The sequence below is a fragment of the Dysidea avara genome, chromosome 14 (genome assembly GCF_963678975.1).
Source record: "Dysidea avara chromosome 14, odDysAvar1.4, whole genome shotgun sequence".
In the NCBI taxonomy this organism is placed as follows: domain Eukaryota; kingdom Metazoa; phylum Porifera; class Demospongiae; order Dictyoceratida; family Dysideidae; genus Dysidea; species Dysidea avara.
The window spans coordinates 395,835-410,109 of record NC_089285.1 but is presented as its reverse complement, the minus strand read 5'-3'; the positions used below and the strand labels follow the sequence as shown (position 1 = coordinate 410,109).

At 38.0% G+C, this 14,275-nt stretch overlaps 1 protein-coding gene across 1 annotated transcript; it reads left to right on the top strand.

Annotated features, from left to right (window-relative positions):
• The first annotated feature begins 983 nt into the window (after positions 1-983).
• Positions 984-13,575, top strand: LOC136244810 (uncharacterized). Its single transcript, XM_066036360.1, has 5 exons — positions 984-993; positions 1,086-1,283; positions 1,454-1,611; positions 1,662-1,771; positions 13,284-13,575. The coding sequence occupies exons 1-5, from the start codon at positions 984-986 to the stop codon at positions 13,573-13,575; spliced, it is 768 nt and encodes a 255-aa protein (XP_065892432.1).
• The last annotated feature ends 700 nt before the right edge of the window (positions 13,576-14,275 follow it).

Here is a 14,275-nt window from a genome sequence, read left to right as displayed (position 1 = left end):
TCGTATCAGTACACTGACAACGCCTAACTATTGTTGCCTTTGCCCTGCCAATGCAGAGAATAACAAATATAGTTTCATTAAGAAAACCAAAAAGAGAATCACGTGATTTTTTAAACATTCTTTAAATGATTTTCCTGCAAAATTGGGTCAGTCGGATCTGAGCAACAACTTTTCAAATAGGTATGGCATTAGCTTTGGTAGTAACTTAGTAGTGTGATCGTGGAATTTGAGCTGGTTGTCAATAACAAACCGAGGTCGCTGTATCAGTGCCGGTATGTTGCATTGATGTCAACAGGTACTCTGTTAATACAGTAAGGACCATATATATATATATAGTGGTGGGCTGGCCTGAAGTGGAAGTGCTTGCATTTGGAAACAGCAAATTTCAAATGCCACTGTATAGTGTTGCGACCATCTTTGCTAAGTCACTCTGCTTCCTGTTTCTAATTACTCGAGAAACTTTCGTATCAAATATTAGCACAGGATTTGATACGATTGCTTTACAAACTTCGTAAATAATAGGGGACCCAGCACAGACACCACTGGTAACAGGAATAGTTGTAGATTTGTGGCCATATTCTCGGGATAATGAGAATCCTCGAGGAGAATATACTAAGTAAGACCCCATGGCCGGTAAATATAACGTATTTACTTACAGGGTAAAATCCATGATCCTTAGTCCTTATTTACCGAGTTATCTGCGACCTTATCGCTAGTAACTACATGGGCGCTACGCTAGTGCTATCCTGAGCTTTAATACTCACTAAACACAGGTACTAGTGAGTTTTTATGCATGCGTATGACTAGCTACCCTAAATATCACTAAAATAACCAAGTAAATAACAGTAAAGGCTATACACTCTTTAACATGGAAATTGCAATTGTCTAGTGCTAGAATAGTTGCCTTAACCTGCTTATTCATATTGACTCTAATATAATATTATTATTTGAATGTAAATACAAGAATAACTGAATTGTTGGCTATGAATGCTTGTATGTATGTCCTATGTTTGTGGAATGAACACAATAATGTAGTCTTATACTGTCTACTCCAAATTTTATTCTGCACATACACAATATACTAGCTCATGAGCTAAGGGCATGGTTGCTACACTACTCCACTGCTGTGTTATACGGCGTACTTCCTGAAGACTACTACCAACACCATCTGCTGTTAGTAGAAGCATCCTACCTTCTGTTGCAGCGATGTATTACTGAAAGAGATATCCAACAAAGTTTTGAGCTGTTAAAGCATTACTGCTTTCTATTCGCTGCGCTATATGGTAAGACATTATACACTACTATATATACTACTACTACACACATGCATATGCATGCAACCACACATGTACATGTGCAGACACACACACACTAGGTTTAACACTAAACACATACAAACACGCACTAGTGTATGTATGACACAATTCATTAGTTTAATTTTCATCTTGGCCAGGAGAGCGTCACATGACGATTAACATACACAATTTACTTCATATTCCAAACGTTGTGAAGAACATGGGACCATTGTGGGCACATAGCTGTTTTCCTTTTGAAAGTGCAAACGGAGAATTGTTGAAACTATTTCATAGATCACAAGCTGTTGAAAAACAGGTTGATTCAAATAAAGTAATTATTGTATGATATTATATTGAGCTGTGTAGGTAATCAGACATATCAGTGAACACCATAAACTTCCTGGTTATGCTAAAGAAGTCCTTCAACCTGGCAGTCAGCAAGAGATCCTGTTTACAGCAATGAATCATTCAAAAAGGTATATTTTAGATGTATGATACAAATGTCATGTTTCTAGATCAAGTCAATGATGTTGTATCTAGTGCTAGTCTCGTCAACACAGACTGTATTTTTCTTTTGTCATTTGGTCGGAAAAAAGACTTTTTTCCCGACCAAAAGAAAAAATCAGTCTGCATTGACAAGACTAATCTAGTGCAGCCTTTAGTACACCATGATAGATAATGTCATCAGTTTCATAGCATTTCATTTATATTACATTATATGACCACATTTCATTTACATTGTGTGTTAGCTACAGCTAATAATTTTAAAGCCCTTTTAGTTTTGACAGAAGTATGCTAATTAACCTTGGCACCCCTACCTTAAAAGGTACAAAGCAACAAAGCCACTTCATCACTACCTTGTCACTGGAAAGTTGTAAAACATGGAATGTGCAAAATGGAATGGAAGAGTGGAACAGAATATAGCCACTGTAATTATAGTTAGCTATAGAATGCTCTTATAATTACCCCTTACACCACTAATAGCTTAAACCACATTAAATGGTTGACTGAATTGTGGACACAACGGATGTCAGAATGTTGCCTTTTGCTTAGGCTCCCAGGCTATGGATAAACACCTCAAACAAGCTCTGCCTTCTGTGTGCACCCTCCAGTACTAAACTTGTAAAGTAGACAAAAACAAAATAACAGAAAAATACTGTCAGTGAAGAGCCTGGGGCTGCTCACTTATGGGAGGCTAAGTATTATTATATACAGGTATACACCTAGATCCAACAAACTAGTGAATACAATTAAGGTATCAGATTCATTAGACCTTGTTGCAGGTCACATGCAGAATATACCCAGAAGCAATGTAACCATATGCAATGGCTCAGTTGAGACCCTGGCTCCTTAGCTTTACACAATAGTACAACAGTTTGTAGGATAATGTGGGAGTCAACTAGGCATATTTATTTTGACAGATCATTTGTTATTCATGCAAGAGCACACAGGCTGAGTCACTAGCAGCAAATAATGGGGCACATAGTTACAGTATGCAAAATATATGGCCCTAATAGTCCTGAGCCATGAAAATTGCACTAGTCACCTCCTTCATGTCAGGTGGCCCTGCACACTGGTAACACTGTCAATTTATATGATTATTGTTAAGAGCAAATGTATATGGCATATATGTCAGTTGCACAGATTCTGGAGTGCATTCTTGCTGTCCTAAGAGCCCAAGGGCACATGACACATACTGGAAATCAATTTAGTGACTGAAGCCTGTCAAAAACAGAAGTCCCTTGAGTAAACCTTACATGAATATGATTAGAGATAGCCAACTGATTCATCAAAAGGACCATTCCATTTCATTGGCCATCATTGCATTTCATATATGTTCCGTTCCAAAAATGGATGGAAATGGTGGACCTATTATCATCCACTTTTGGAAGGTTTTTAATATTACTCCAAAAGTGGATTGAAATGACGCATTCCCCTATATAGTGACCAAAATGAGTAATAATGATCCATATTTGGATTGTTTTAGCCTTCCACTTTTGGATGATTATTCTATCATAAAACAATCATCCATATCTGGATTGTTCTAGCCTTCCACTTTTGGATGATTCTTTTCTCTTAAAACAATCATCTATAACTGGATGGTTTTAGTCTTCCAATTTTGGATGATTCTTTCATCATAAAACAATCATCCATATCTGGATTGTTTTAGCCTTCCACTTTTGGATGATTCTTTCATCATAAAACAATTATCCTCATCTGGATTGTTTTAGCCTTCCACTTTTGGATGATTCTTTTCTCGTAAATCAATCATCCATACCTGGATGATTTTAGTCTTCCTGTTTTGGATGATTCTTTCATCGTAGAACAATCATCCATATCTGGATTGTTCTAGTCCCCCCTTCCCCTTATCAACCCAAAAGTAGACATACAGAGGTCACCAAAACTTTTCTTCAAAATTTGTCTTATACTCATGCTTCCCTACCGCGTAGGTGACAATTTGCGGTACGCATGTTACAGCTTCCGTGCAAGACTTTGAGTATGTGCAGTGCTAGCAGGGGCGATTCGAACACTATTATTTTGCTTCGAAGGTTATCCAAAGTGTTTGAGGTAGCTGGAAATGAAGCATAGTGATAGAGCATTTTCTTGAAGGACACACCCACTTTAAATTAATACACGAGCAAACATTCCGTATTTTCTGTAATAGCTGGATTGATTGTATAGAGATGCTTTTCATGCTGTTCTCCGTTTGTAATGTTATGTAATGGGCTGAACATGAGTGAATACGAAGCGTACTGACTATTGGATTTTCCACTAATTAGTAGTTAGACGCACCACGAAATAATTATAGCATCTCCTAAAAAGCAAACAAACAAGTTTAAGGAAAAATCAGTAATTTTACAGCCAATAGGGATCATAATCATAAAAAGTAAGGAAGCTATCTTAATACAAGGGGTGGTACCACATTACTATAGCGCTATTTGTATGATGATTAACTACAACTAACAGCTTGTAAAAAGAATGTTAACATTTAGCTTAAGTTATTATAATAGTAAATAAAAAATTGCTAATTTAGAAATGGAAAAGTAGGGATCAAACGATAAAAAGCAATGAAACAAGTGATTTGAATGATGGCAACTATTACAACATAGCTTTGTGGGGAAATCCTTACATTGGCATCTCACAGAGTCACCATAATATTATTTGTTCAATGCCAAAGTAGGGATTTTTCCACAAAGCTATGTTGTAATAGTTGCCATCATTCAAATCACTTGTTTCATTGCTTTTTATCGTTTGATCCCTACTTCCATTTCTAAATTAGCAATTTTTTATTTACTAGTTTGTTAACTTTTTTTGGTATATAGGTATAGCAAAATTTTTTGACCTTTGGCACTGACTGCTCTATTAGAGTATCTCGATCTTGCTGCTTGTTTAGTGCGAGCAGCAAACGAGCTGCTCAATTGCTAAATTGAAAGGCATGCTAGGTTGATATCTCTTGTTTTCTTACAGCTAAACCAGTAATAATGGGCGTGGTCCACGTACTGATTGTTAAGTACAAGCGTGTGCTGTGCTCGTTGATAAGGGCGTGGCGCGGTTATTGCGCTTAAATAACCTTATTTCGTTTAGCTATAGCCATGCAGTGGGCTGTTTGATCGCTTTACAAGTATAACTACAGGCATCTACTTGCTCTTACAGTACGAATCGCTTATTAGTTTTGCGGCGTCCCAGTATGGCTGCCCAAAGGAAAGTGTCGATACGAATTATTAACGCCTTCGTGACTGGAGAAGAAGACGATCCGTAATTGAACATGAAAGAAAAGGCAAAGCGCAGAAGGCAGACGCTCGTCGGAACCCGAAAAGGCACATCTCAGCAGTGAGTTAAATATTGTGGCGAATAATGGTGACGGTGCGTTTCTTCGTTTAGCCTCTAGGCTTGCGACTGTGGTCAGGCAGGCCGAGGGGTCCGCCACTTTTCGAAGGTCGTACGAGATTTCGAAATCACAGTGATTTCTCAGAAATCATTGATTTCCTAACTGATTTCGTGATTTCAAAAATGATTTAATGATTTCAATTGTGATTTCCGTGACTTCATAAAATTGATTCCTCTGCTGCCAGAGACTTTGAGAACTGGCAACAGTATCTAGAGTGTGTAAAGAAGTGTTTCAACTGGCTAGGTGGTTGTCTCGAGTCAACACTGTGCCACGATTAATCGCGATAAAAAATTAGTCTAGCGGCGCGCGCTCCTTAAGATCGTCTCAACAAATGTGTCATAGATTACTGAAAATACGCGATGTTTTACGAAAACGACATTTGGGAAATGTGATTTCTGATTTCATTCAAGCTGTGATTTTATGATTTCTGGAGTGATTTCAGACGAGGCGTACGAGATTTCACAAGTGTCGGACCCCTCGAGGCAGGCAGGCAGACGAAAATTCGTATTTTAGCGATTTTTAAAAAATCGAATTTTGGCACTTCCCTATAGTTATTTTCTGATATCTAACGCTAAAAATGAAGTTAAAAACATGAAAACTCTTTAGTAAAAGGTTTGTTTGCTGCGCGAGATTCTTCTAGGATGATTTTTGAGCGCTCAAAATTCGAGGCGCGTGCCAAATCCACCCCGATCCCTACTTAAACAGTGCGCTAGCACTGTTTGATTCAGTTCAGCTATATCCTGTAAAAGCAAAAAAATACAAGGTAAATTGCAAATAGATGTGATATCTACTCAAAAAACAGCCAAGCTGTAAAAAAAGTGTGGCCTAGTTTAAAATGGCCAGTGTGAAAAAAGTTGTGAAATCAAAGGGAGCAGCCAAGAAATGGCTGTGATGGTACAGTATAGGTTGATGGCAAAAAATTTTAATAACGACAGTTCAGGTGAGTTTTGTGCTGGTTCCTAGTGAAGCTGGGATAAGGCAACACAAAGTGACCTCCATTGTTGATATTAACATCAACCTATACCATCATAGCCATTTCTTGGCCACCCCCTTTGATTTCACAACTTTTTTCACACTGGATAGCTATTTTAAACAAGGCCGCACCTTTTTTTACAGCTTGGCTGTTTTTTGAGTAGATAGCTTTTAAACGAAAAAGGAATCTTAAATTCAATGTACACAGCTGGCCAATGATTGTGTCGATTTATTAAATGGTGCTATGAATCACCATCCCTATTACTCTTGTTTACGCAGTTTTTTTTTCAAAATAATATTTTCGATCCCTATTCTGCTTGTTTAAATTCACAATTTTTGCCCTAACTAGTTTTGATTCACATTCATGTCAATGCTGTGGTTCCTGGTGATATATAGTTGTGGTGAAAGCATGTGCCAATTTGGTAGGTCATTTGAATTGCCAGAAGGCAATGAATGTGTCGGTGCATGTATATGCCTTGTTTCATTGTAGCCTCGAACTGCCACTAATAGTCTGGAAAGCTTAACTCATGAAGTTGAACTGTAATGTTACATGTGTGTTTGCATAAACGTCTTTTTTTTGATTTTTTTTCTGAAACTTGAGAATTTAAATGCTGGGATCGGCGTAATGTATTTCGCGGACTGGACTCACGGACTCGACTCATGGACTCACAGACTGAGCTGTAAATAACTTTTGAACAATAACCCAGGCATTATACTATTTTCTTAGCACTGTAAACACCATTTTAGAGCTACAGTGAATGGCATGACGATTATAAAACTAGCATGCGCACTAATTAATTAGAATACACTTACGATACAGCTGTACTGACAGTGACAAACATGATAGAGACAATTGTTATATTATAGATGCTTTCCTTTCTTGCTAAGCATTGGTGTTGAGGCCTCTGGACATTACGCCGCTGGGATCACCCTTGAATGGAAAGAATGTTTGAGGAACAACCTTACACGCCCTTAAAGGGATGTTGAGCACGGGTGCTACTAATCACTGGACTGGACTACTGGACTCACATATTTTTGGTTTTTACACATTCTGAGGTCACATTTGTTGTGTCTTTGCAAACCAGAGACCTTCAGGGAGCTTTCTGCCCACTGATTTGAGGACTGACATGCCTAGCTACTGACAGATTTGCTTTGTACTTGGTAAGATGGAGCTAGTCCTTAAAGGAATCTCGTTGTGAGTGATCTTGACATGTATTGCTACGGTGCAAGCCCTTTGTCTATTGCTAGCGCATAATGTACCGCAGCTTTTATGTTATATACTAGAATTATAATTAATTTAAAGATGCATATGCAGCTATTTGAAATAAAGAGGTTAGACTACAAAGTAAGTATTTTACTTTTACTCCAATCTTTGTGGTTGGTGTCTTTGCCTTTTAGGTTTTCTAACAGCCAAAGGTGTGAAATCCGGTCTTTTTCTCTGTCTGGTTTTATTATTACCAATTTGTTGACATCCAGATTCATCATCTTCATCTTGGGGATCTCTAAATTCATCGTCTTCTATTTGAGGACCTCTAGATCCATCATCTTCAATTTGGAGATCACGAGGAACAGGAACACGTTCACGTGTATCCTCTGCATCTGGCTGAATGTATGTACGAACATCCAGTCCATGATGAGTATAGCATGCTGTGATTATTTCTCGTAGAGCAATGCTCCAATTCCCTATGTTGATACACATCAAAAACTTTTTTCATTGTGGTAACTAACCTTCAAACTCTGGAGCAGGCTGTGTCACACTGACAAATGGCACAGTATCTGGCCACCATTCTGGCTTATCAGAATTCCATGAAAGTTTGAGATCTTTCATTATGCCCCGAATTAAAGCTTTCATTGTAATTCCATTTAGGCTATATAATGAATCTGGCAAAGGGGGTAACAAAACTTTACTAGAGCTCTCCATCTCCTCCTTTTGCCAATCTGGATCTAAGAGTATCTCATCCTTGTACTTCTGCACCACTTTGGAAATTCTTTCATCTCCAAAAACATAGAGACCATTGGTCTTTGTGGTAGAATATGCGACAGCAACAGCCACTCCCAAACCTTTCAATTCCTGGCATTTCTTAGAAATCACATCCAACTTTCTCTTGATATCCCTGGCATTGTTATTTACTACTTTTGAAGTCATCTTCAGATCCAAGCTTTACTGTTACTAAATGACTGATAAAAATCTGACTTCAGATTTTAAGGGTTTGAGGTTACATCATGGAAATGCTTCAGCATGCATCACAATAAAATCAATCAATGACCTAAACCTACCAAAATATGTGATGAAAGTCTAATGCCAAACTATGGTGAACTACACATGCTCCTGCAAAGAGTAATCTGAATGCTAGTGATAACTACTGAATGCCTCCACACAATTACCATAATATTATAGAAGGAAGTTTAAAGGATCAAGCGGTAGTAAGGTTGCATACACACCCAAAGATGCTAGTGTACATTTAATCCTTAATTCAGAACCCTTGTGCAATTATTGTTACCTTCTTATGATCTAGTTGTAGGGACAAGCCATCATCACCAGCTCTCTTCTTCATGGAGCAGGAGGCCTGGATGGAGGCACACTCAGTAGTCTTAAGAGTTTAAGCATGATCTCTTTCTTATAGTCAACCAGATTAGCAAAGTCACAAGAAAATGGTGATGATGGCTTGTCCCTACAACTAGATCATAAGAAGGTAACAATAATTGCACAAGGGTTCTGAATTAAGGATTAAATGTACACTAGCATCTTTGGGTGTGTATGCAACCTTACTACCGCTTGATCCTTTAAACTTCCTTCTATAATATTATGGTAATTGTGTGGAGGCATTCATAGTTATCACTAGCATTCAGATTACTCTTTGCAGGAGCATTCACAACGGTGTTTCAATTTTTTTTTAGAACCAAGACTTGACCTTAACACACCCAGAACCTACTAGGTTCTCGAAAGGTAGATTCTACTGATTCAAAAGTGGTCAAATAAGTGACTTTGGTTGGGTGGTTACGTAGCGAAATTGAGAAACTTTCTGCTTAAAATATTTTATTTAGTCTTAAAAGTTGTAGAAAAGGTCCTGGAGGCTTTTATAAGTAACCCGAAGTCTGGAGTGCTGTTTTTTAAAAGGGTTTTATTAGTCCCCAGATCAATGAGGGCTTCAAATAATAATTAAATTACCAGTACAGCCACACTAAGTAAAGTTCACCTTTTGGCAAGTTAAAAACATTACTGGTTATAAAGAACTGTTGATAGGTGTTAAATAAGTTGAAGCCTTTGCACACTATATAGTTATTGATAGTTCTACACAGTGTGTTTGCTGAGTTTGACACAGTCTGTCTTGTTAATACTACTATCATCAGTACCTGTCCTACATGCAGGACAACTAAGAGAGGGGTCTTCCTACTAAAATTTAATTTGATTTTTCTATATAGGTTGGTGAATTTCCACTACAATCTGCCTTTGTCAGAAGCCTAAAAAGTTCAGGCCGATATTATGAGTTGTCAAATAGTCAAAGATATGTCATTGCTGATTGCGATAGTTCAGGAAATCTCAAGTCAGGCTATTGTTTAGTTCAAAAGCTGTACCTTTCTCAATCTATTGTGATACTGCTGTGTTCGTGTGATTCCTCAAAGTTTCAAAAGGAGAGATGCAATTCATACTGCCATGGTGATTTTTCTGATTGCAACCTACGTGTAAGGGCCTCTGAAGAAAAAAAGAGCTACTGTGTACATGCTTTGGCAACAGAACAATTGTTTGAGTCAGCTAGTGAAATATGTCACCAGCAAGATAGTGATGAATCTGTTGATATTATATGTACTGATCCTCTGTTAGTAGCTGTGTATGATGGCAGTGAATGTGGCTTAATATGCTCCAGGCAAAGCACAAGACTCTATTGTGATTTGTGCCATGATCACTGTCAACACGTAACACAGTTCCTCAATTGGTGCGAGGTAAATGACATATACATTGACCAAGATGCTGAATCCATTGAGGAGCAACAATTTACATGCTTATCATCACAGCTAATCCCATACCCACTGCCAACTGAACTTCAAAGTATTCATGACGCACATGAGTGTGGTGAGTGGAAATTTCCTAAAGAGTTAGTTCCTAATTATAATGAAACACTGAAATGTGAGCATGGCCATAAGTTTAGTTCTGATGACCCAGTGCTTAATTCTTGGATATCTACCAAAGACGTGATTATTCATAAAGAGTCTGTGTCAATACATGATAGTCAAAGACACTGATTTTACAGACCAACAATGGGGGATTGCAATTGTAAACAGGAATATGACGGTCGTGATCACTTGCTATTAAATTTAGATGGTAAGCATCTGTTTTACTATGGGCTGTTGTTTACATATTTACACATCATGTTAGAAGGAAAAAATCCGTTGATAGCTTTTCACAGATCCATGCAACAAACTTTTTCAGCCTTAAGCAAGTCACGCCCAGTGGGAATCAAACATCTTCGTCAGGCATGGAACTGCTTTGCCAGATTGCTAGATATTAATTATCAAGAATGCTTTCTTTGTCCCCAATGTGAACATACACCTAAAACCATTGTGTGTGATGGCACCCTCATTGGTTTTCGCAAAGACTTTCTGAGTAGGCTTTCTGTGCAGGAAACTAAATCCACTGACAGTATTCAGTGTGTGACAGTTAGACATTCAGAAAGAGTGTTACTGAAAACGGTAAAGTCACGAGAATTACTATTACAGTACTCGGGTTATACAAAGGACAGAAAGTGTGTGAAATCTCCCAAGCATCTTACTCTACCACAGTTTAACTCGATGATGAAATTGATGAGAGCCGAAGGGGCTAGTGCGCTTGCCAGTGTCATTGATCAACTCTATAAAGAAACTGGAACAACAGTAGCACCTCATGCTTACAGAGAATTTTTTTCTGAGTTGGCTCGCAACACGGCCATATGTGGCATGATTCAGATAGCAGGCAAGGCTGATGTCATTGAAGTAATTGATAAGGTGATTTCAGGAATTGACGTTAGACAGGCAGGTCAAAAAAAAGAGTTTGCACTTTTGCAAAAGAGTGCACCTGTTATCGCAGTTTTCCTGAATAAGCTAACGTTGGCAGAGCCCATCCCTTTAAGTGTATGTAATCTTTTCAAGCTGTTAAGAGATTTGTGCTTAGCACCATACAATGTTTCAGCACCTAATAATTTTTTGTCTCCACCGGATGAAGACTACTTTTCTTGTTTTCCCAGCCTACCACTGGTGCGAAGGGTACGAAATTATGCAGCAGACTTGAAATTACACAAGGAAGATCGAGACTCCTGCAGAAAGTTTTCCTCAAGTCATCCTGTCTTAACACCAGGAATCTTTACACTCTTTTGTAGCCATGGTGTATGTTATGGTTTTCAAATATTAAAACAGCATGAGTCTCCACGTCATCCATTTGAGTTAATATTAACAAGATTTCACAGCATGCCCGAGTACATAATTTACGACAACAGTTGTAAGCTTCATCAATACGTGCTGAACCGTGAGCCAGTGATGTTTCAAAACACTACATTTTTGGTGGATAGATTTCATTGGAGAGGACACACCGGCTGTTCAAGTGGATATAACATGGACATTTATCAGCAAGAGTATCTAGCATCCCTTAATTCCCAAATCAATGAACAAGCAAATGCTGGATTGCAAAAGATCAAAGGCCACATTGCATATATGAAGGCTCCAAATTTCAAATTTCATATCAAACTGTTTTTGGCATGCAAGAATTTAAAGATTTGTAGGAAATTTCAGTAATTGTATAAGTGTATAATTTATGTGTATATGTGCACTACTACTAACGATAATCTTTTGCATTTTGTTAAGAGAATCTGTTTGCACGCTGGTACTGTGTAGTCCCACACGTACAAAAAGAATTTAGATCTACACATAAACAGACAAGCTGTAAAAAACTAAGGAGAATTTATATCCACACAAAAACAGCGAAATTTATATCCACGCAAAAACAGTGAAATTACAGACGTTTTATAAAATAAGTTGCATGAAAAAGTTGTGAAATCCAAATCGATGGTCACACAAGTTTCAGTGTCACAACTGTCATTTCAAAATAATATTTTATGAATATTTGCCATTACAGCTACTTTTGCCAGCATGAATGACAATAGCTGCAACATTTCTAAGCCGGTGCTAGCAAATTTACTATAGGTATCCGAATTTGGATGATTGTTTCATGATAAAAGAATCACCCAAAAGAGGAAGACTAAAAGACTCCAAATATGGATGATTGTTTCATGATAAAAGAATCACCCAAAAGAGGAAGACTAAAAGACTCCAAATATGGATGATTGTTTCATGATAACAGAATCATCCAAAAGTGGAAGACTAGAACAATCCAAATATGGATGATTGTTTCATGATAACAGAATCATCCAAAAGTGGAAGACTAAAAGACTCCAAATATGGATGATTATTACTCATTTTAGTCACTATATAGGAAAAATGTGTCATTTCCATCCACTTTTGGAGTAATATTTCCTCTGCATAATAACCTTCCAAAAGTGGATGATAATAGGTCCACCATTTCCTTCCATTTTTGGAACGGAACATACCTCCGAGGATATTTCACAATAACCCACCTTGTCACTTGGTTCTGCGTGAGCAAAATGGTAGATATACACACTTGTGACCAGTTTACAAGAAGGGGGTCTTCTACACACACCAATTCTGTGAGTTAGAAAGATTATAACTTAGTATTCAAGAATCACATAGCGCTGAAATTTTCTGCAACCATTCAGCAAAGCTGGTGTTTGCTTTGTGACCAAACAAGTCTGAAGTTATGAATTGACAAAGTTGGTAAATTGGATGTGTGCGGAAGCTAGACCCTTTTTAATATCCAGTCATACAGTCATTATATAACTGAAGCATATCTGAATTGTCATGAAGCCTGGATTGAGATATTTTTTCTATGACATGTAAATTTGGAGCTATACACTACACTATTATCAATTCTTGGCTACACCTGGCTGTGTTACAGTGTGTGCATTATAATAATCTTTGCCAGGTTAATTTGCAAAAATACTTTCACACATTTTTTTGTAGCCAAACAATATGGTGTGATAAAATGCCTATTCCAGATGTTTAATGTGTTTTTGCATGTGTAGGATTATCAATCACAGCAAGAAAATGTCACTGACGGGAAAACCATATCAAGGCAGATTTTCAAGAGATGACATCACTTGTATGCAGAAGGCCTATGGGACATTTGACACCACGTCTCAGCATAATATTTGTTTCTACCCTTACTTATACTTACAAAATAACTGTGTGATTTCAGCCAAAACAAAATCAAGAACTACTAAGCGAAACAATTCTTGTTTATCTTACATTGATACAGAGGGGAAACTTCAGAGAGGCATATGTCAGAAATTATTCTGTTTCTACGAAGCCCTTTAAACAGACCAATGCACTTCATTGTATGTATGGGTGCAGGAAAAATTCCATAACAGAGCCAACTACATGTTTCCAGTGAATGTTCTATTAGAGTAGTTAGCTGACTGCTCTATTAGCCAGCTTTCCTTTATTCTTCGGGCTGCCTCCGACACTCTCCCCACACCGGTCAATCTGCAACGATGGAACATCCAATGCAGCGCAAAGTGCATACTGTGTGGCGGTACTCAACCAACCACTGCGCATATTTTGGGCGGCTGCCCCAGTGCATTGACACAGGGTCGCTATACATATAGGCATAACCAAGTTCTGGACTGTTTGTTCACTGAGCTTTCTAAAGTTTTGACTGATCAGTGCATCGTTTATGCTGACCTACCTGGAAGGCGAGCAAGTGATTCCCCTCAGGCAACAATACCTCCCGCTCTTCTCATTACGCCGTATCGCCCTGATATTGTGATTCACAATAAAGAAAGTAATTCAGTAGCCTTATTGGAGCTTACTTGTCCCCTGGACTCTGTCCGTCACCTTGAACTTGCAAGAGACCGTAAACTTAAAAAGGAAGAATATCAACTACTTTTGTCTGAGCTAGATCGCCTTGGCATTGTTAACTTTTATGACACAATTGAGATGAGTGTATTGGGTCACCATCTGCCAAGTTCATTATCTTCTTTTCGGAACTGTGTGAACTTCATTCAAAATAATTTCA

What these genes read in the sequence shown, in the direction of transcription:
- LOC136244810 (XM_066036360.1), top strand. An exon ending in CACAAGCTGTTGAAAAACAG is followed by an intron (nt 1,612 to 1,661) that starts GTTGATTCAAAT and finishes TGAGCTGTGTAG; the next exon opens with GTAATCAGACATATCAGTGA. An exon ending in GCAATGAATCATTCAAAAAG is followed by an intron (nt 1,772 to 13,283) that starts GTATATTTTAGA and finishes TTGCATGTGTAG; the next exon opens with GATTATCAATCACAGCAAGA.